We start from the raw sequence: 22642 nt of genomic DNA, 5'->3' as shown, positions 1-22642 counted from the left end.
GAACAAACTTCTACTTTGAACTCCAAAAGAAAGAGTAGGGCATTGGGAGGAGCAGTCTGGGTCGCACTTCCACCCTCTGTGCTGTGAAAAGTAGAATTTTAGATAAATAAAGTTTTCAGGGCATGACCGTTGAAATCACATTATCCTGCCCTGCCAATCTCTGAAATGTTATTTCCAGTGTCACAGACTAAGCTATTTTCCTTAAAGCTCCTAGAGTCCAGCTGTTAGGTGAAAATCTCAAACTACATCTTAAGAAAGCTCCTGGCTTTTCTGGGTTTGGGTACTCTTTTAGATTTAACTGCTCAAGGACAAAAAAAAAACCCCTACCAGCCAGAAAAAACAAACAAACAAACAAACAAACAAACAAACCTTTTTAAACAAAGTCTTGTGATTCTCCAAGGCATAATTAAAACCAGTTGGAGTTGACAGTACTGCAATATGATCAAGAAGAATATAATATAGTCCAGCGGAAAACTGTGATCAGTTTATTTTAATGGAGCAGAAAGGGAGTAAACCCTTCTTGGTTTGGACGCTACCATTCAAGCCCTGGAGCAAAGACTTCTCCAGATGAGTATTTTGTCCCCTCACATTCTGCTCCAGGGAGCAGGAGAGGTCAGCGTTACGGACACTAGCCTTGTCCAGCTAGTCCCAGTTCACCAGCTGGAAGAACTCCAGAGCTGTTTTATTCGCTGTGTAGATACAAGGAAAAACCAGGCCCCACATGGCACTCACTAAAACCAGCCTGGCTAGCACTTTCTGATGGCATCAAGCTACCTCAAAAAGAGCTTTCACATCAACACTTTACAGAAACATACAGTTTTTGACTTTCAGCGTAGATAAGAAAATCATATCATCGTATGATTATGTGTTTAACTGACAATACGTGGATTACTATGCGTTTCTATTTAAATGTTATATGGATTTGCAGGCTAATATTTGGTGTATTCAGGAGTCCAGACTGAAAAGTATGCACAGCATAATTAAAATTTTATAACTTTTTATGATATCCTAGCAGGGATAGACAAGAAGGAAGAACTGTGACAGCAAAAGTTAAGCCCTTGGTGGATCACAGAGGTATCTGTTCTCTGCATGTGAGGATGAAATTTTGTCTGTATCTTGAAACAGATTTTTAATGAGATCACGCTACATTTTGCTATTGGCCCCAAGTATAAATTACTATACCATCTGTGTTATATCATTAATATTCTTATCTATAAACAATAAGTATTATTTTGGCATGAAAATATGCTTGTATTTGCACTGTAAAATCACTCTGGCTAGAATCCCTTCTGTTTTCTATGATCCTAAGCAGAGTTTATCAGAAAACAGTACTACATGTATTTTTTTGCCAAATTCGGATAAGCCTTAAAATATAGTATGTTCCAATATACTTTGTACTGTGTCACGGGCAGAGAGCTTAAACAGACACTGTGTCCAAGACGAAACATGGAACCAATACAGTTTGCAACTTATATACTCATTAAGACTGCATTATTCCCTCATTAAGGGAACGATCTGGATGCTGGGATTAATGTTAGGAAACTACACGAAAAATATCTGCAAAAATCAACGTTTTGTTCCAGAAGAGTGACATGATTAACCACACATGCTAGTATAATGTAAACTTCCTGATTCTCAGGTGCCAATGACACTTCTGTTCAGGAACCCATCACTTCAAGATATCTCACAGCAAATTTCATGAGAGTGTTTTCCTTACACAATGTTTAGAAGAAACTTAGTTTTCTCCTATAACACCAGTAAAAGCCTAACTCAGTGGATTCTACTTCTGCTGTTTTACAGACATACCCCAGTTGTGAAATTATCAATTTTTTGACTGTTCAGTCCCTGGTGCAATGGAGCACAAATGATGTTGAAACATTGGGCTTGGCTTCCAAAGCATGATATAAAACAAATGAACTTTTTTGCTTAAAACAGCTGATTTCCCTGCTTTTCCCATTTTATGTTTGCATGACCATTTTCTTTTTATTTTACGAGTAAGAGGAGCAAAAAGCAAGGAAAAATTACATAATTGGATGGTTACTTATAAGTTGAAATGTGTTTCACACACACTTAGGAAAACCAAGTAAACATAAGAAAATAGCCACGCTTATTGGTGTCATATGAATTAAGGTAAAAAACTGCATCACTTGCATATTGTTACATGATGCTTCCGCCTTACACGAGAACTGTTGGAGTAGCAGATCCTGCTCCATTTGCAATATTTTAATTTATGAGTTCCATGTATTGCCACATTTCAGCTTATCAAACGGAAAAGAGAACTTTAAATTGAACAGGAGAGACTAGAGTGTTTCTAATTTGAAAAAAACCTCCAAACCCAGAAAACAAAACAACCAACCCTGATGTACTGTTTCCTAGGCACACGTTCCCCTTTGGAAGGGATGAAAGGTTCAGCCACCCATCCATCCTCCTTGTGCTCTGTACACCTAAAATGGTCATATATAGAAGCAGAGAATTCGCTATTTAAGAAACTGGCAAACTTTCCCTTGTAGCGTGAACTCCCTGTGTTTTATCTGCGGGTAAGAGGCTTCCTGTTGTGGACCAAATATAGTTCCTAACAAAACAAGTGAAAATCATTGCTGAGTATCATCCTGCCCAAGTGCTTTTGTTTGGTGCTAGTACTTCTGTAGCACCTTGTAACAAGGGCTGCAGGTGAGAAAGAGCTTGGGGAAGGAAAAGACGCGTCCAGATGACGTGTCATGAAGATACTTGAAATACCTGATATGGCTCGCTTACCAGCAACTGCAGATTAAGTTCGATTCACAGGGTAACTCATAGGTATATTAGAGTAATACATGCATAGCTGGAGCTGGAGTTATTTTGCATTTTTCTTTTTTTCGTATTTGACTTTTTGCTTCGTCTACATCTGTTATAACCACGAAAATATGTGGCCTCTCATTCTCCATCTGGAGGAAATTATATCCCATTTAATTAGTTTTACTTTCTTCCATTTTAGTCTTCTTGACTAGCTAAATAACTTCAGCTAGTGTCAACAGATCCTGCTTGGGAAAGACAATAGATATTCTTAGGCTTTGCTGTTGTTTGTTCTGCTGTGTCATTTTGCTTTTACAACTTCAACAGAAATTTGTACCAAAGCCTGTGAAAGCTAAGCCACTAAAGAGACGAGTATTGACTGGAAATGTTGCAAAGGTAAAATAAATAGAGGAAAGCCAAGTTCATGTGGACAGACAGTAAAGGAAGTACTGTGTGTTCAGCTTCTTCCTGGCAAACTTCTGCTAGTTTTTGATCACTTTAATGTAGGATATGTGCATACTGTACATATAATACACGTGTATAGAATGACCAGCGGTATGGGTATGTTGATGGGAAGCATCTGTCTCCTCCTACTGCTGAGACCCCCAATTTCTACAGTTGCCTGGATTTTGGCAGCTTGCCTGAAGAACTTTCTAACCTCCTAACAAGTCAGGAATCCTGAAGAAGAGAGAACTTTAAATTGAACTAAAGTGACTAGACTGCTTTATATTTTTATATTTTACATTTTATATTTTATTTTTCATTATTTTAAAAAAAAGAAATTTTCTTCCTGTAGAAAATTGTGGAAAACTGGCTATTCATCATGAGGGACTTTTTTTTCTTTTAGAAATGCAAAATTTCCAGTGAGATTGAAATTCTACCTCCTGCAATGATCCCTGTTGCCTTCACTTAATACTGTGTCCTTGTAAACTTCTCTCAGAGGAAACAGAACAGTCAGACATGGAACAAGAGAAAAAGTACATAGTAATGGAAGTGAGACTATTCCAACAGGGTTAAAAACACAGAATATCTAGTCTGGCCTGTACAGACACTACCAGGTATTTAACAGAATGGGAGGTTATTGCTCATGATTCAAAATTAGTTAATCAGCAAATCTGTTAAACTACATCAGAAATAAGATAGAGGTTAATAATGGAAATGTTATAATGGAAACGTTATAAAAATTATATTTTCATGAGAACAGGCATACTATAATTCACCTAGACCCTGTGTCCTCATCAGAAGCTCTGGGTTTACTTCTAGTCACTTGCAACAGGAGGAGGGGTTAAGAGATCTGCAACATGAATGATATGGACGTGAAATTTTTCCATGTTGTAAGAGGCACTGAAAATATAGATAAGTTAGAAAGTTCATGAGCAAGACTGGTAAACAAATATATAAACAACAACTAACCCTTTAGCAACATAAGGTCGCAATACTACTTAAAATGTTCCAAGGCAAAAGACAACAGAATGAAGAAACTCCAGCACATCGCAAAGAGTTCACTTGTGGGAGTGAGAGTCAAAAGATACTGCTGAAGCCAAAAATTCAGCAACTCTTTTATTTAAAAATTATCAAAATTTGGTGTGAATAAATAAAATACCCAGACTTGTAAGCAATACACATAGAGTGTAGAGATCTGGAGTACCCATACATAGGGAATTACTGAAGATGTTGAGGAGATTCCTTCTCAAGGAAGATTATACTGTCACCACCAAGTTTCTTACTGTTCTCTCTAAAACATTTGCTGCTGGCTGCTGTCACAGACCAGGAGCTGGATCGGCTGGCATGGACTACCCCTGAGATGAAATATAACACTGCCCCTGTAGCTAAGGACACCAGAATGGTGTATGTGCTGGACCCTTCTAGGTGGGCAGGAGTCTCTCTTCTTTTTTCTTTTTTGCCTCATGAAGGAAGACACATTAGAGCCTTAAATTACCTTTTAGTATGTTGTAGAAGTTTTCAGTTAACACTCACATATTAACAGTCACATATGAATTTCATAGAGACAACTGAAGCATGAAAAGACCTGTAGATATTAGTGATTTCTGGGGCTCAGAAATAAATGGTATTTACTAGTTCCAGTAAGAAATTCCAGTTTTTCAATTTCCTTTGCAATAATAAAAAAAAAAGCTATTCAGAGACACAACGGACATAAAACATATTCTACAGTGGCATACAAGAAACATCAGTAGGTTACCCCTGTGCCACTTTTCTTCTTGTTTAATGCGGTATCTAGAAATTAATTACAACATTTTGACATGGTACATGCTGAACTAGCGTCAGCTTGTTCTGATGTATTCGGTATCAGATTGAATGATAGATCTATTTATAGTGCTCCTAGAATTCGTTATACATCAGGGAATTGCAAGTCAGATAGTTCTGACATTAACGTAAATATTCACGGACATCTAAAATTTGTGAATCAAACTGAGTATTTCCTGGTGTTTATGGTTAGTGTAATCTTTTCCTGCATCCCAAGGGATGCTAATGTTTGCTCCCAGCCTAATCTGGAAGGCCAGCTTTGTGTGGGGATTGTTTCAGCCACAAACAGCAAAGCCCAGACATTTATTTATCATAAATCGTAGGAACACTAGTCATCGTAATCTACTTCGCTGTGTATAAAAGAAAATTTCCTGATGGTTATTCATACAGGTTCTGGCTTAGGCTGTTAGAACTCACTTAAGCAAAAATTGGAAAAAAGTTGTTGATAAAATACCTATATGTGTACTTCAGTTTTGTGTTTATTTTACACTACCTAAATCACTTCCAAGGCAGTAGCAGGAACAACAGATCCCACAGAGTAAGCAGTCAGGTACGCTAGTCCGAAGCAGCAATAAGAAGCATTGACAGACTCAACCTGCCCCACTGTGACAGACCCACTCAACCCATCTGTCTGAGCATCAGCTCCGCCTGAGAAATTTAAGCAACAGCTGAAACTTTTGAACGTGTTACTTGTCTTCTGTTTGTTTGTTTTTTCCTGCTGTTGGGGACCTATGACTGGGACTTGACTTTCTGACGTTTTAGGAAATGGTGTAGAGACTCTTTATATTTAGTCATGATCAGGGACTCTCTGGCCAGTTTTGTGAAGGACGTTAGTCTGCAGCAGCACCAAGAGTCAAGTACAATTCACTTGCACCTGCTTTCCTACTGCTACCTAACCTGACTAGGAACATGCCTTGCTATTTTGCCACTTTCCCCAAGATTTCAAATTAACATAACCAAATGCCTGAATTGGATGTGATGATATTTTGGCATGCAGATTGGTCTGAAATAACTCTGAGTGAGACTCAAAACACCATTTTAACAGTGACATGGCATGCTCTGCATTACAGAATTTCTGAGCTGAATATGAAATCAACTGTGTGACTCATCACATTCACTAGAAAAGTCCACACTTATGCATTCAAATATTTTATTTCCCAGACAATGCTGAATGACAAAAGAAGGTCAAAAAGAACCAAAGTAATTCCAGTGGGCTGGGACCCTAATCCCTAATAAATAAAATAATAAACTTTAATCTGGTCTCTGTTCCTCTTTCTTTACAAAGCTTATAATAACAAAAAATAAGAATACTACACTCTGCTCGCGAAGAAAGCTTTGATATCATTAAGAAATCCCCTTAGAGAAGGGATTCCTGAAAATTGCTGTTTGAGGGAGAGATTCCACTTTCCAGCCCGGCTCCCGAGAGTTTAGTGGCTTGGAGTACAATTATCTGGCAGGAGGGAATCTGCCTTCTTACGTACAAGTGCCACGAGCCGCTGGCTGCAGAAGTGGTGTTGGCAGTAGCTTCAGCCACATGACCATTCCTCTAGTCCAGGGAAATATGCCAGATGGCAGCCAAAGAAGAAAAACAGAAAGAAAGCAGAGGAAGGAACAAAAGAAGCTCACATAAACCAACAAAGAACCTTTCTTTCTTTTCCGTACAAAGATATAAGTTTCATGATCACTGTCTCAGGAAGTGTTTCCTCATAGCTAAGCAAACGAAGATGTAGTTCTGACACTGCAATAATTTAACAAACTTACTAATTCTTTGATTATTCAATTTAATACATACTATTACCAATATAATTTCTCCATAACACCCATTTTACTTTGGAGCTAACAATCTCTACAAAATTGTCTCCACACACAGGTTTCACTCAGCAGATTTTTAGTCTGAGTTATTCACAAATCCCCTTTGTTGTGAAAAAAGACTTAATGACCAGCCAGACAATCAGGGCAGATACTGCTGCCTCTGGAGAATCTTCTAAGTGGTCCTTAGGACCTGTCATTAAGTCAGTGAGAGGTGTGAGTGTTTAGCGTCTAGCACGATTGAGTGTCATATAACATGTTCTTATTCATACATCTCAGTCATGCGCAGGAAATTTTGATAGGTGCTTTAGTTCTTCTTCATCCATCTGTGACAGGATTTAGAGGTCACGAAGAAGGCTTCTGTCTCCATCCGTTCTTCAGAAGTCTTGTGAGGCTCTGAAGCATAACTGTGCTACTATTAGGACTCAGTTTTTACAGTCACATCTAGAGGTATTTTGTGAGCAAAGCTAAATGCAGCAGGAAATGTGATTCCTGTCTGCATTTCAGGAAATGAGGTGAGCTTCAGTTTAGAGAGACTCAAGGCTTTAAAAAGAAGGGGAAAAAGAAAGAAAAGGGAAGGGAGGGGAGGGGAGGGGAGGGGAGGGGAGGGGAGGGGAGGGGAGGGAAGGGAAGGGAAGGGAAGGGAAGGGAAGGGAAGGGAAGGGAAGGGAAGGGAAGGGAAGGGAAGGGAAGGGAAGGGAAGGGAAGGGAAGGGAAGGGAAGGGAAGGGAAGGGAAGGGAAGGGAAGGGAAGGGAAGGGAAGGGAAGGGAAGGGAGAAAAAGGAGACGAGCTCGTCTGTGACTTCTGGAAACATAATAAAAATTTAGAAATATTTTGTTTGTATTGGACTAGAAGAATGTTCATCTGCCAGAGAGAGGACGGACACCTCCCTACAAAACTAAACAACTCTCCTCATTCTCCAGCCTGCAAAAATATACTGAAATTGTGAAACGGTTTGGTGGTCTCCTGAGTTTCCTTATCTGTGAAGTACCCAATCCTAGCCTTGGCTCTATATCTAACGCTGTGAATACTCACCCTTCTGGTGTATAGTGAATCATAAATGAATCCCTACCAGTTTTTTTGGTCTGCTATCCTATTTTTGGTCAGTACAATTTGCTGAGGCTTTCAGGTGTGATTTATTTGATGGGAAGGGCAGAGGAGGAGGAGCTCTAAGAGACTGCACTGCATTCCAGCTCTTCCTAGAGAAATTGCATTGTCTCAAGGCATATTTTTTTCCTGCTCTGGGAAAACTTGCATTAGCCTGGCTCTTTCATGACCTTCTGAAAGATGCAAAGCCCAGCACTTGCTGATTAGCAAAGAAACTCAAATCACTATTTGGCTACAAGGGAGCATCAATGTAATCGCGGAATCTCCCAAAAATGAAATATGCAAATTAAAACATAGTGGCCCATTTAATTAATAGATTCTGAGTATCCCACAGAAGAAATGCAATGTTTTTGCCCAAAATGTAACAAAAAAAAATTTTAAATCACAGCCAACTTCACAATTTAAATGAAGATTATGAAGTAGAACAACAGGGTTTGCAAAACAATGTTCATCATGGAAAGCCTGGACACTACTATCAGGTATTCAGTTTTAGCAACCAAAGCCCCCTGGTATCAGATAGTTGAGTGACGTGAGCAGAACTGTCAGTTGACATAAACAAGGTTATTAAATTACATAGGGATTGGGTACTGTAAAATTTTGTAGTAGATTTCTAAATATAACCTACAGTGTGAATGGAGCCATGGCAGTGACATGGCAATATGTATATGAAGGATTTTTAATCCCCTTCTGAGTCAGAATTTATAGTTAAATTAAGTAGTAATAACAAAAATGGCTCACAATCAAGAATACAACTATGACTCAGTTTTAATTAAATTATCTTTAACCTCAGACTAATTCTTTAATGCTCTTGAAAACCAAACATGTATCACTTTCTCTATGGCAAGACAAAATTCATTCACAGCTCTGGACCTCTGGACCTGGACCTCCTTGCTTTTTATTTTTATTAACAACTTTTAAGACTATTTTCACTCTGTTAGGTTGAAAAATTAGACATTGTGCTATATTTACATGTTAACCATCAAAATAATCAGATCCTGTATTAACATGCTACATGAAGTATTTTACTTTTTCCTTCTGAAACGTTGATAAAAGTTTGTAAAAGAAACATGACTAGCTTTCTTTAAGCAAAAAAAATCCATGATAAGAAGACTGCCTTAAGAGAATCTCAAATGAATTGCATGATCTATTTTTGAACTTTCAGAAACTATTATAAATATCATTCTTATTCAAATGCCTTTATTATTATTATTTTTTGTCATAAAAACAGCTCCCTCTGTATGAACAACCTAACTTCTGCAAAAGAAAACACTGACAGACGCTAGCCAGTTTTTTTTTTACAATATTCACATAGAGAATGTTTGCAATCGATAATCCTGCATAAAAGCATTTAGCTTCTTGTGCATTTGATATTGTACACATGTGCAAATAAATGTGATGGTTACATCAATTAATATTAAAACTTTAGTATTAAGGTGATATGTAGTAAGTTCTTCAATGCATTATATGCAAAGAGGAGGATCTTTTAAGAATTTTATGTTTGAAAATTTATATTGCATCTATTATAGATAAAAGTAAGGAAGTTGGAAAACAAGTATTGGTTCAATAGCAAAAAGCAGCATGATAAATAACGGAAAGCATACTTTGCTTTGTTATTTTTAAATAAAGCTAAGGTAAAAATAGAATCGGTGTGTTTTCCTCATTGGTTATACTTATAAAATATGGAATACAAAAATAATTAACAAATATGCCTTTCCGGTTATGCAAAAGCCCCTCAACTATAAATATGAATTAAGATTTCATATGCTGTATCAGGGTGTCATATTTGTAACTAAATATGTTTACTTATAATAAGTACTGGTAATATTTAGAATTGATATTTTTATAAGAACACTGACATAAATATTCATCTACTTTTTCCCTGAGTTGGGAGTTAAAATTATTATTTGCTTGAATAGTACACTTTCATAAACTTCCATGGTCACTTATTCATTATATTTTCCAATCACACAGAAACACTTAACTATTTTCCTGATATACATGTTAAGAAAAGCCTGAGCTCAAGAGTCACAATTAATAAAGACATTTCCAAATTTTTGTAATCTGTAATCTTATAAAATAATAAAAAAAAGCCACAGTTGCAACTATTATCACCGTCAATTACACCATAAGACATTAGAAGATATACCTGTAGGACTTCAAAAAGCGAAATCTCATCTTATTTCTTGGAGATGGACGAGGGATATAGGCTCCAAACGGATCCCACAGAAAGGCCATTGGTAAAGTTAATTCCAAAATCTTCTAAAAAATATATCCCTGCGGGGAAGCAGGACAGTTGGGCTGGAGGTGCCCCACACTAATTATGAGGCACTTGTAACTGTGTAAGGGAACGTCCTTTTCCTACGGTATGCTTTGGCAGAGATGTGGCTGGTTGAGAGCACAGGCTAGAAGGGATAACTGGGATTTCCCGCTGCATGAGACTTGCCCTTTGCATGAACGTTTCCTATATTCAGGGCTGTTATCGCATTACTCAAGTGAGAACGCTTATGGTAAACCCTTGGATAGTTATAGCAACCACTAAAGAGCACAGAACCATAGAATGAAGGCAGAACAGAAATAGCCAATGCTCTGATTATTCACTGCTGCCCAGACAAAGGCCTTCAAACTCTTAACAGTCTGTTGAAAGTGTATTTAATATGGATTATATTGGAATAGTCTGTTTTATCTGGCACCAGACAGATAAGTAACACGCAGAAAAAAACCCTACATCCCTGAAAAGAGCCCCAAATCAAAATCCACCATATCCCCCAACATGTCCCCCCATGACACAGTGAGGAGCTAGTAACCAGGGAGTAAAACTGCTGTTGAAAACATGCCTGCAACCCCCCACAAATTGCCCCTTTGTTTAATTCTTAACTCTCTTCAAATGTGTCTTCTTTCCTCACAGTGTCTAAAGAGAATCAATTTACAACATTAAGTAGCTTTTCTGAAAGGGCTTAATCATCTACGAGAGATCAGCCACTCTAAGAAAGTACGTCTCAGACTGGTAGATAATTTTCAGGCCTCTTGGCAGCTTTTCTCAAAGACATCACTCCCTGTACTGAATTACCGCCAGTGACTTTGAGAACTGAACTCAGGTCCCTTCTAGCTGGGGTCATTCTGGTTCAGTGTCTTTTTGTTGTTTGTTTTGCTGGTTTGGGTTTGGTGGGTTTTTTTTATTTTTTTGGTTTGTTTTTTTTTTTAATTTTTATTTTTAAGTTAAGCCCCAACTATGCCCATGCAATTGTTTCAGCCTAATGCTCGTAGTATTGAAGGTAAACAACAGCCTACAATTCAATTTTGACAGAAACTCAGGTCATGCCAGCAAGGCCACCAGTACTTCCTCTACCCACTCTGAATGTGGCTATTATCTCCCAGCACTGTTAAGCAGAGGATTCTCTAATTCGAGTGATCTTTGAAAGAAATCTAACCCAGGTGATTTTATTCATAAGAAAGGTGATGGATCAGAAATTGAGTATTCACTCAGAGCAAGGCTAAAAATGAAAATTTCGGATTACTCAGGGCTCTACTGGAAAAGGTCAGAGAGTTAGAAAAATAAATTCCCAGGGATACATTAACTCTATCAATCAATTATCTGATGAAATGTGCTATTTTCATGGTAAAGGGTACTATGAGGAACTATACTCTTCAGAAAAATGATAAATATACTACAGCTGGGTATGTGTTGCTCTTTGGAGGAACTATTTTTCTTCTGTTACGGTGACAAATGCACTACAGGAACAACTGCAATAGATCTCTTCACACCATGAAATAAGTTTTGAATATATGGGATCCATAGGTGAAATCACTGTTTCCAGGCCAAAAGCCATGTTATTTTTGAACAGTTTAAAGAATATACTATAGAATTAAATTATAATAATAAAGCATCTAATTTCCACAGGAATAGATTATGATCATTCCAACAACAGTTAGTAAGGTGCACTCTGGGTATCATAAGCTATAGTCTTCTTCACAATCATGATATCATTAAAATTTGAGTGATTAACAGATCAATTCAAACATACCTGAATGATAATACTGGATGTGAGCACTGCCAAAATAAATATTTATCTTCTGGCATTAAAACCAGGGTACACTGCATTTTTATAATTACATCCTAAATAACTTAATATTGCCAAGTATGTTTCCCTTTCACGTTCTGTTTCGAAAAAGGATTTTGTACAACACATAAACACAGCAGCAACATTTGTTTTTTCTTTTTTTATAAGGAAAACTGAATCAAACATGCTTATTATGAGCTCTCTTTCCTCCTTCTTAGTGCCCTTCTTTCACTACTGCACTAAACCTGCTAATGCAGCCAACCGCAATAAGGTCATAGAAATAAGCTTCTTACAAGATTACTGAAGACTAAATTTATACCTTAATATCAAAAACACTTATTGTCATTATATAGTGGCATGGAGTAGATCACTGTATCAAAACAAATCACAGTGTTTATGGAAATTCTAGGCAATGTAGGAGCAAACAGCTCTATAATACACCTTGACTTTTACAGAGAAGTCACTAGGCTCTTCTTGCCCTTTTTGTTTTATTTCAGAGAAAAAGAAAACAACATTTCTAAAAGCACTCAAAGAACAAAATGATTTGACATTAAGTTGTTATTTGTAGGCAGTGTTTTGTGGAAAAAAATAGCTCAGTAGTGAGCTCAATAGTGAGTAAATAAGTATCTAGTTTTATATAAAAGAGATAAAATCAGTCATTGCACTCAGTGATAATCCAGACGTCTTATAGAAACACATACTATAATAAACATTTATGGTGCCATCTCCCATCTCGTTGACGTTCTATGCAGTTCTGTGATTGTAACTTTTACTCTACATTTTTGACAGATATTGGGGTATCAGCCTCAAACTCCTAGCTGGTCAGTGGCACCACTGTAGTATGTCCTTATTGATGGTTTCAGGTTTACAGGATCTACAAAGAGTGAATTATTAAGGAAAATTTTATTTTACTGTTCTTCCAGACACGTAAACTACTGATATTTTTTTTAGAAAAGGTTAATATAAATTAATAGCAAAATAATATTTTCCATAATTAAAAATGTGAAACTTAATAATGAAAACACAAACCCACGTGAAATTAGACTAGTTTTTGGTCAGTTGAAGTCATGTAAAGTAAAAGTAAAAGCTCTTGGCGGTAAGCAGGTCTGGTGATAAGCATAACTATCTTTACCGACTCAGTTCACTTTCCCAGTTGTTTCCTGATGTGTTTTAGAACTCAAAGGCCCAAGTTTTATCCCTAAATTCCTCTCAATGTATCCATAGCTCAAACAATTACAGCTTTAAGGGAATGGCAGCCAGGAGGCTCGCCAGTGGTGGCGATGGTGTTTCTCAGAGATCTCCACTTTCCTCTAACCCAGCTCCACACGTTGGGTCATATGATGGGAACCCACTACAGATCAGGTTGCGTGATCGGGAAAATCTCCCTCCCTTATTGGATGCAGAGGGAAACATAGTCACAAAGGATGAGGAAAGGCTGAGGTGCTCAATGCCTACTTTGCCTCAGCCTTTAGCAGTGGAACTAGCTGTTCCCTGGGCACCCAGCCTCATGAGCTAGGAGACAGGGAGGGGAAGCTGAACAAGGTCATCACAATGAAAGAGGAAGTGATCAGTGACCTGCTACACCGCTTGGATGCACACAAGTCTATGGGACCAGATGGGTTACATCCAAAAGTGCTGAAAGAGTTGGCAGACGTACTCGCCAAGCCACTTCCCATGATCTACCTGCAGTCATGGCTAACTGGGGAGGTCCCAATGGACTGGAGGGTAGCAAATGTAGCACCCATCTACAAGAAAGGCAGAAAGGAGGATCTGGGAAAGTATAGACCTGTCAGTCTGACCTCGGCAGCAGGGAAGGTCATGGAGCAGATCATCTTGAGTGCCATTACAAGTCATATAATGGACAAGCAGGGGATCAGGCCTAGTCAGCATGGGTTTATGAAAGGCAGGTCCTGCCTGACGAACCTGATTTCTTTCCATGACAAGATGACCCAATTATTGGATGAGGGAAAGGCTGTGGACATTGTCTACCTACACATTCGAAAAGCGTTTGACACTGTCCCCCATAGAATGCTCATGGAAAAACTGGCGGCTCATGGCCTGGATGAGCTTACGATCTGCTGGATCAAGCACTGGCTGGATGGACGGTCCCAAAGAGTGGTGGTCAATGGAGTTAAATCCAGCTGGCGGCCGGTCACAAGTGGTGTCCCTCAGGGCTCAGTGTTGGGACCATTTCTGTTTAACATCTTTATTGATGATCTTGATAAGGACATAGAGTGTATCATCAGTAAGTTTGCAGATGACACGAAGCTAAGCGGGAGTGTTGATCTACATGAGGATAGGGAGGCTGTACAGAGAGACTTGGACAGATTGGATCGATGGGCCAATGCTAATGGAATGTGCTTCAACAAGGCCAAGCGCCGGGTCCTGCACTTGGGCCACAACAACCCCATGCATCGCTACAGGCTTGGGGAAGTGTGGCTGGAGAGCTGCCTGGCAGAAAAGGACCTGGGAGTTCTAATTGACAAGCGGCTGAACATAAGCCAGCAGTGTGCCCAGGTGGCCAAGAAAGCCAATGCCATCCTGGCTCGTATTAGAAATAGTGCAACCAGCAGAAGGAGGGAGGCGATTGTCCCCCTGTACTCAGCACTGGTGAGGCCACACCTTGAGTATTGTGTCCAGTTCTGGGCACCTCAATATGAGAGAGATATCAAGGTGCTGGAGCGAGTGCAGAGGAGGGCAACGAAGCTGGTGAAGGGCCTGGAGAATAAATCTTATGAGGAGCGATTGAAGGAGTTGGGACTGTTTAGTTTGAGGAAGAGGAGGCTGAGGGGAGACCTCATCAGTCTCTACAACTACTTGAAAGGACATTGTAGAGAGGTTGGTGCAAACTCCTAGGTCAGCTTCATCAGTTGCATCTGGGATGTGATGCCCTGAGTGGGTGGCCAGAGGGATCTTACACTGGCAGCGCATTGTGCCCGGGGGGGCCAGGGGCTGCAACTCAACCAACTGCCTCTGGAGCAACACAGTGGACAGGACCACCGCTTCCCATTTGGATAGATGAAGTAGCGGTAGATGTAGGAAACAAAAAACAATTGAGGTCATCACTTTGTCAGTTGTGGAAAGCAAAGGGGCTTTCCTGCATGCTCCCTTCGTGGCTCCTGCATAGTGCAATCATGCTCTGTCCCCTGTCAGCCTTCCCAAAGCCTCTGCCCGGCGTGTTGGTCTATTGTATGCAGTGTTGGACTTTGAGGCAGAGGATGTTACAGTTACTTTTGCAACAACAGTAATATATGAACTTTTTTGTTTAAAAAATGCTTATTTATCAACAACTGGAAGCTCTGAAAGAGTTCAAGCTGGGGTCATGACAGTGGACAGAATGGTTTACATTAGTATACAGTATTTTATGCTTCTCACAGGGTTATTACTTCTGTTTTCAAACATTGCCTGATGACTTAGTTGGACATCTCCAAACAAATGCCACTCAATATTATGTAGCTAAAATCAAATATTTACTCATTATTTCAAAAAGAAGGCTTGCACAATCTGAATTCTAAACAGTTTAATAGTATTTATCCACATTTTATTACAGACAAAATATTCTTCCAGCTTTTTTTCCCCTCTTTTCCAATTACCGAGACAGGAATGAAAGACAACTGCCAAAGCAAGAATTAGGAGTAAACCATTTAGATACAGAATAAACTTACATTTTAATTTTCCCCAGTAGCATGATAGTGTCTAGAGTTTCATACAGAGCTACCTCAATAAAAGTTTATGCTGGAAGGCTAAGAATACATAAAACCTAGAATTAAATAAAATGATTTTCCAGATTTCATTTAGCTGTTAGATAACTTGAAGTTTATTTTTGTAAAATTTCTTCTAACTTGCATGTTTTATATTATTTCTGTTCAGAATGCTATACTTTATGACACAGGTACTTTCTCCTAGAATAAATGTCCTGAATTTGAAATATTCCTTTTCCACTTGGAAAAAGAATCACCCCTCAAAAGGCAAGTAAATTTTCTTCAGTCTTTCATTTTTTCCATCACTCTGACCTATTTTAAAAGGTCAGAAAGTCTGAAGATAGTATTTGTGATACCAGCTTGGCCTTATTAATGTGTTCAATGAAAAAAAATAAAATCACAAATTATTTCACTGGGGACTAAGTATCAAGAAAAATGCATGTTCTGACTATATTTTGTGAAGCTTAAATAAGATTCTACCCATGACTATTATTTCTTTCCACTTCAAATTTTTTCTGATTATTATTACTTATCTCCCTTGCTGGCTTTAATGGTTAATTCTGAAGCTGTTGTTTCTGTAAAAAAATCTGGCTGCCTTATAGGTGGCTAAATGGGAATATTTCTGGAAGACCTTTTCCCTTGAACAACAGTTTCTGAAGTAGTTTGTAGTACTGGTACTATTCCTGAAATTGGAGCATTCACAAGAATGCTCTCCTGTAAGAATTTTTTGGTGGTTAATAAAGAGTCAACATAGCCTGCAGCCCTTCTGTCAAAATGATTCTGTAAATAAAAAAAAAATCTGAAAACATCACAAAATATCAGACTTTTGCTCTTGCAGTAACTTTATGGTAATTTTTTGCTAGCGCTAGTTTTACAGATTATAATATAACCTGATTCGAAATGCACGTGTGAAGGGTTTTGTCTCATCAGTCATGAACTATTTGTGGCCTCTCACGTATCTGTTGTGTGGAAATCATTGCTAAATAGTGGTGACTAATCTAAAGTGAGAGAAAGTTTGGTGCTCTGACCACTGCTAATAAAGCCATGCAATAAAGCAGCTAGCTCTTGCTCAGAAAGTAAACCAAATGTGCCTGTGCTGGAAGTAAATCATATGGAGAACTAAATGGATGTAAGATAAAAAAAAAAGTGTGAAATTCTTTCCTGGAGATTAAAGTACTAATACCAGACAGCAAGAAGAGAGATCCCAAAAATGTACTGGCCTAAACAGATAGCTCTTTCATTAAATATGCATACAGACACTACCTATTATAGGTGACAGATAGCATCAAGTAGGGAATATCAGAGTGACCGCCGGGGGAGACCTGAGCTCAGAAATAAGTTGGTTTAATCATGAAGGAAAGGAAGGTACTAGACTAAGCAGGAATTTTAAGGCTATTGAAATGTGTCAGTCAAGTTTTCTATAGAGTTTGCAAAAAGACCAAGTTTTTTCTCTGAATTCCTTGGCAATTCCTGCAGCCTGTGCAATGTTATCCTTGGTACAGAATTATATGTTCATCTATGGCCACCACACAAGCTCTGCACGCTGATCTGCAGCTTAAAGAGTTATAAATTACAAAATTCTGTAAAAGCCACAACTGAAAGTACTGTTTTTAAAAAGGTAGCCAGATTAAATAGCATGTGGTATCGAAATGCTCTTATTCCTGATAATTTTCCAATATGTTGTATGATCTGTATTTACCAAAACAACCAAAACCAAACCAACCCAACAAAACAAAAAAAACCTTTACAAAACAAGGAGATATTATCCCAATATATGTTGTGGTGATTATGTTTTAAATTGTTGCTTAAATCAAAGCTCTTCTATTTATCTGTTCTTTCAAAGGATGCTGATATACGTCAAGGACAAGCGGTGCCTCAAGAATTACTGAGGAACCTAATTTTAGTACAAATGAAATTGAAGAGCTTGTGTAAACGATTACGAGGCACCTTTGACTCATGTTTGGAGCTGGCTCATTGAAAGGGGATTTCACAAATAAGCAAAATGTATATTCAGCAAACTACCTAGGAAAGCTTTCAGTTGTTCCTAGGGACATTAAACAATCTCCTGATTCCTCAAAGACCTGTCAGAGAATCATGAATTAGAGTCATTCCTTGCCCTGAACACTTCCAATCCTATGTTTTTAGTGGGATTTCAAGAATTATTTGGCAGGAACCCATTCTACTTCTAGGTGACTGCAACAGAAGTGGCATTGGAGCCACTTAGATCAGAGCTAATTTGAGAAGTCCTGCCTTAGGACAAGGGCAAAAATGGGACGGCTTTGGACAGTACTGAGATGTAAAAGAAAGAAGCTAAGTTTGTAGTCTACATTTTAATTTACAGAATTTACTGGTAACGCATATAAGAAATCCCATTTGTATCATGTACAGTATTAAGTGATCTTTTGTAAAGATGGAAATAAAGATTCTACTTTAGTGCCTGAGCACAAGAAGATAAAATTAACATTGCCAGCGAGACTTGGGAAATCTGACTCGTGAAGTCTTTGCAATTCAGCCTTGCTTGTCTGTGTGACAGTTAAAAAAGCATGTATCTGTTCTCCTGATGCTCAGATTGGCAAGTTAATCTGTCTATCACAGGTGATAGACAATATTTATAGGTGAGTTCTTAGACAAGGACATATGTGTTATGTATCAAAGTCTTACTCAAAAGAAAGGAACAATTAGAGGAATGGCACTGGCACTGTCCAGGACCCATTTTCTAGAGAATTAGCAAACTGGTTTTGTTTCAGCCACCATGAAAAATATACCCTGTGAAAATGAGCAGAGTGGAATGGTAGTCAACATGGCAGACAAAAACAGTGGAATAATCCAGAAGACTTGTCTGTCAGAAAAGAACAGAGATGAATTCTTTTGTCTGAAGTACATAAACATTGATTTAAAATGCAAGCTTCCCAGGAAGCACTAAGGTTTTTCTGATTGGACAAGGTTGGCTGAACCAACATACTATATATTTTGTATTCAAAGAGAACCTCATTTGTGAAACTACTTGTTAAATATTTAAATAGATATTTAAATATCTATTTTGGTTTTGGTTTTTCACCAGCTTAACAAAAAGCAAATTATTAATCTGAAGGTAAAAAGTATTTGCTCATTTAACAAAAATGGAAGCTGAAGTAGGAGAACTTAGCTGATTTAACCTAAACTGAAAAGGAAATCCGTACCTGAACTAGGACTGCAATCTTGCTTAAGACATAACTCTAATGTAATCAAAACCTGTAATAATATAAACTGCATCTTTAAACAAGGAATTATACTGCAGGTCGGAAAAAGTATTACATTAAGTTTTCATTAATTTTTTGGTATATTTATACCCATTAATTTTCTCCTTAAGTCTTTGAAAAGTAAAAGAATTACATTTATAATTAATTCCTTTAGCGTTGGTGACTTACTTCAATTGTACAACCGTAACACAAGAATTGCAATATAAGATGAGAACAGTTTTATTTATACTTTATGCAGAAAGTACAATCATAAAGCTCCTAACATAAGTAATGAGAATTAGCTTATGGAAGAGGATGAAATGAAGAGGCAATGCTTGGCATTGCAAGTTACCCTAGAAGTTGAACGGATACAAAAGTAATATTAGACCATTTGTTGTTGCAGGTGACTGATTAAAATTCACTATAATGATTTACTGAAGATTTATTGACTGAAATTAAAAATGACACAATACTATATCATAATAGTTTTGGCCATTTCATGCTCAGCGCACATCAAAACTACAAATAAAGTCATAAAGTTATCAAGCAACATGGTCTTGGACCATCTACTCCGGGTGACCCCGCTTGAGCAGTGGGGTCAAACAAGAGGATTTCCAGAGGTGCCTTCCAGCCTGAGTGATTCTGTGATGCTGTAAACCAATCCAGCTTCCCATAGGTTTTGAGATCACGAAAGCTATACAATTTCAGGTGTGCTTTAACTTAACTTGCAAAGCATTTCTCTCCCTCTAGAAACACACTTTCATGCCCTCTAGTGTTCATAATAAAAAAAAACGTTTCTCTCACTGATCAGTCACATCTAGAATAATAACACATCCCTAACTAGGTCATTCCTCTGATCAAGAGAAATCGTTCAGACTGTGATCAAAAGAGGGACAAAGGGAACTGTTTGTTAGGTTAGTTGATCTTTCAGTAAGACAAAATAATGTAGTAAGTTCAAAGATATAGTGGTTCAATGACTCTAGCATAATGGCAGTGAGCAAAATGCAGAGCTATGTTGAGACAGTTCTTTCTAAATAGAGCAACTTCCGTGTATCTTGCAAAAGAAAATGCACATGAAATATACGGTAAGTTGCCTATCATTCAGGTGATTTACAATTCACAAGGAGCTGAAGCTACAGTTCAATGATGAACTGCCACAAATAGCTGAATTTAAGGAAACAATTATAAACTTCACAGAGATCATCAGTACACTTTAACAGGACTCAACACTGTAAGATTTATTTTGTAACAGATATTTTACTATGGCATAGAAGAGGAGGAACTCACACAAGGCCTTAGAGAAAAGCAGCGTACCAGCCCTCGAGCCAGGTGCATCTATGTGAACTTTTGAGCACACAGAACTTTAATAAAAGCCATGGGAAAGAATAAAAGAAGAGCTTCACATAGAATATCACAGAACACTCAGAAAGTAAGGAAAGGAGGAAATCTACCAGAAGAAGTGTAAAAACAGGTAGGAGTTAGGGGACAAAGGAGTAAGAGATGTTAAAAGAAGCACAGAGATAGAGGAGATATGACTGAAGAGAGCTCCAGTTTTAATCCAGGAAAAAAACTTATGGGGAAGGGAGAAGGATGATTTATAGTTTAATTTTTTTTTCTCTCCTTTTCTTCTTTCCAATTCATGGAAGAAAGTGCTTCATTACCATGTGTGTCTTTTGGTCAGAGAGAGAGACGATGTGTTCTGTATTTCCAACATTTTCAGCCAAAAATTATTTTTCCCTCATAAGAAACACAATCTTGGAAATCCATACAAAAAGCTGAGCTCTTCTCCCAGATTTACCTAGAATATTTTATGTGACTTTGGCTGTGTTACCTTGGAAATATGTGCTAGGCTTTTACAGCTGCATTAACTAGGAAAGAAAATCCTGAGCTTCGTACAGAAACTTTACCCATACTAAAAATATAATTTTGGAACAAAACTATTAGTGCTTTTAAAAACACAAGTAAAAGGAAAACAGAGATCTGGAAGTTCCCAGCAGCGATATTCAACTTGGTTTCATAACAGTATTTCTTTTTGCCCGATCTGCAAGGTTTAAGTCAGCACTCTTGTTCTTCGATATTCTTAAATTATGTAGAAGTTAAGTTGTGATTATATATTGTATTGCAAGGTTACATCTGAATAAAATGTTGAGTACTATGCTGATTTGCAACATTAGTTGCCAGTACACTAAATCATTTTTATCAGCTTCACAATTATGGAGAACAGACAATATTTAGTTGAATGAATAAAGATATTTTCGAAATTACTTCAATGATATTTCTGTAAATTGACAGTTGACTGTAACAGATGAAGCTGAGTCATCAGTCAATCATGGCTGAAATCAGGAAGTGCAGCTGTAGAGTGCATTGATTTCATGTCTATTATGCTGTGAAGAAAGTTTCAAGACATTTTTATCCTTTCTGATCAGATTTTCACTCAGTATAGGTCATCTTACATTGTTGAATAATTTCATCTACTTTATAACCAAAGGCTTTGCAGAACTCGGATATCTGGGCTCTTCTTGTCTTTTGTTAACTTTCATCCTCACTAGAAGCCTAGATATTTTAAGTATTTTCAACCATAAACTTCTCGGATGGATTTGCTTTAAGAATCAGTTGAAATGCATCTGCTGTAATGGACATAAGTGAAGTGTGACTTCCATAAAATACCAGTCTTTTGCTGTCTGTAGGGCTGCCTTTCCAAAATTTAGATATATTTCCTATGTCTGTCTACACTGTGCATTCACTGCCTTATTCTGTGAAAAATCTCAAACCTAATAAAGTTTCACTACTGTTAGTATTTTGCAGGTGTCATGGATTATCCTGACTGTCTGACATCAGACAGACAATGTCATTGGAAGAACAGGTGAAGGCTGCCTGGCTCACCACAGTTTACCGTGACTACTCACTTGGCAACTAAAGATCATAGAATCATAGAATCTTCATGGTTGGAAAGGCCCTTTGAGATCATCGAGTCCAACCACACACACACAAAAAACCCCTACAATCTCTGTCACTAGAGCATGCAGAGATACCACTGAACGAAGTTAATACCACAAGCTCTGTTGAGTTTTCCTCCCCAGCCATAAGGGCTGAACTTCCTCTGGATTTAAAAAAACATAAGGAATCTATGCAGCTAAATATCTGAAAAAAGCAGAAAATCTCACCTTAAGGCTGGTCTCAAAATTATTGCACAGCAATAATGGTATAGCCATTGTTTAAGAAGAATAACGCTTTTCAACTAACTTCAAAGCTAAAGAGGAAATTAAACACTGCCAACTGAGCACTAATGCTGCAAAATCTTACTAGTTTCTTTTACAGCATCCTGCAAAAAAGCAACATGCTCATCTTGATTTGAGGGCTACAATAAGTTTTGAAGTAGATAATGCTTCTAATATTGTAGGCAGAAATAGGTCATCTTATTTAAAAGTAAATTTGTAATTTACTGAAAGTGTTTTCAAGAGCTGGAATTAGAAGAGTAGTAACAGTGCCCTGGCATTTCAAATTCAAAGCATACCTGCACTTTTTTATGTAGTTCACCTGCTGTAGTGTGGTAGCTATGACTGATATTAAGCCTTCTATTTTAACAATGATATTACAGTCCCTGTCTGCAAAAGCTTCTTATTTAGATCCAATAATACATGCCATTTTTTTAATGTAATTGCCTCCACTGATGAATAGTTTACATTGAACAATTTAATTAAATGTTCATGA

General features: G+C 37.8%; 1 protein-coding gene across 5 annotated transcripts in view; it reads right to left on the bottom strand.

The window, feature by feature from the left end:
• The window catches only part of PDE4D (phosphodiesterase 4D), a 409683-nt gene that overhangs the window by 171627 nt on the left and 215414 nt on the right, over positions 1-22642 (bottom strand). Inside the window, exon 1 of one of the 5 annotated variants that reach the window (XM_063319801.1) lies at positions 10101-10213. The exons of the other annotated variants lie outside the window; for them this stretch is intronic. Within the exon in view, the coding sequence (XP_063175871.1) occupies positions 10101-10189 (89 nt within the window). The 5' untranslated portion in view covers positions 10190-10213. Of the gene's footprint in view, positions 1-10100; positions 10214-22642 lie in introns of those variants that run through there. 5 annotated transcript variants of the gene reach the window in all.

This window comes from Chroicocephalus ridibundus, chromosome Z, assembly GCF_963924245.1.
Source record: "Chroicocephalus ridibundus chromosome Z, bChrRid1.1, whole genome shotgun sequence".
Classification (NCBI taxonomy): Eukaryota; Metazoa; Chordata; class Aves; order Charadriiformes; family Laridae; genus Chroicocephalus; species Chroicocephalus ridibundus.
Note: the sequence above shows the minus strand (reverse complement) of the source record. Positions and strands in the feature narration are given on the sequence as shown.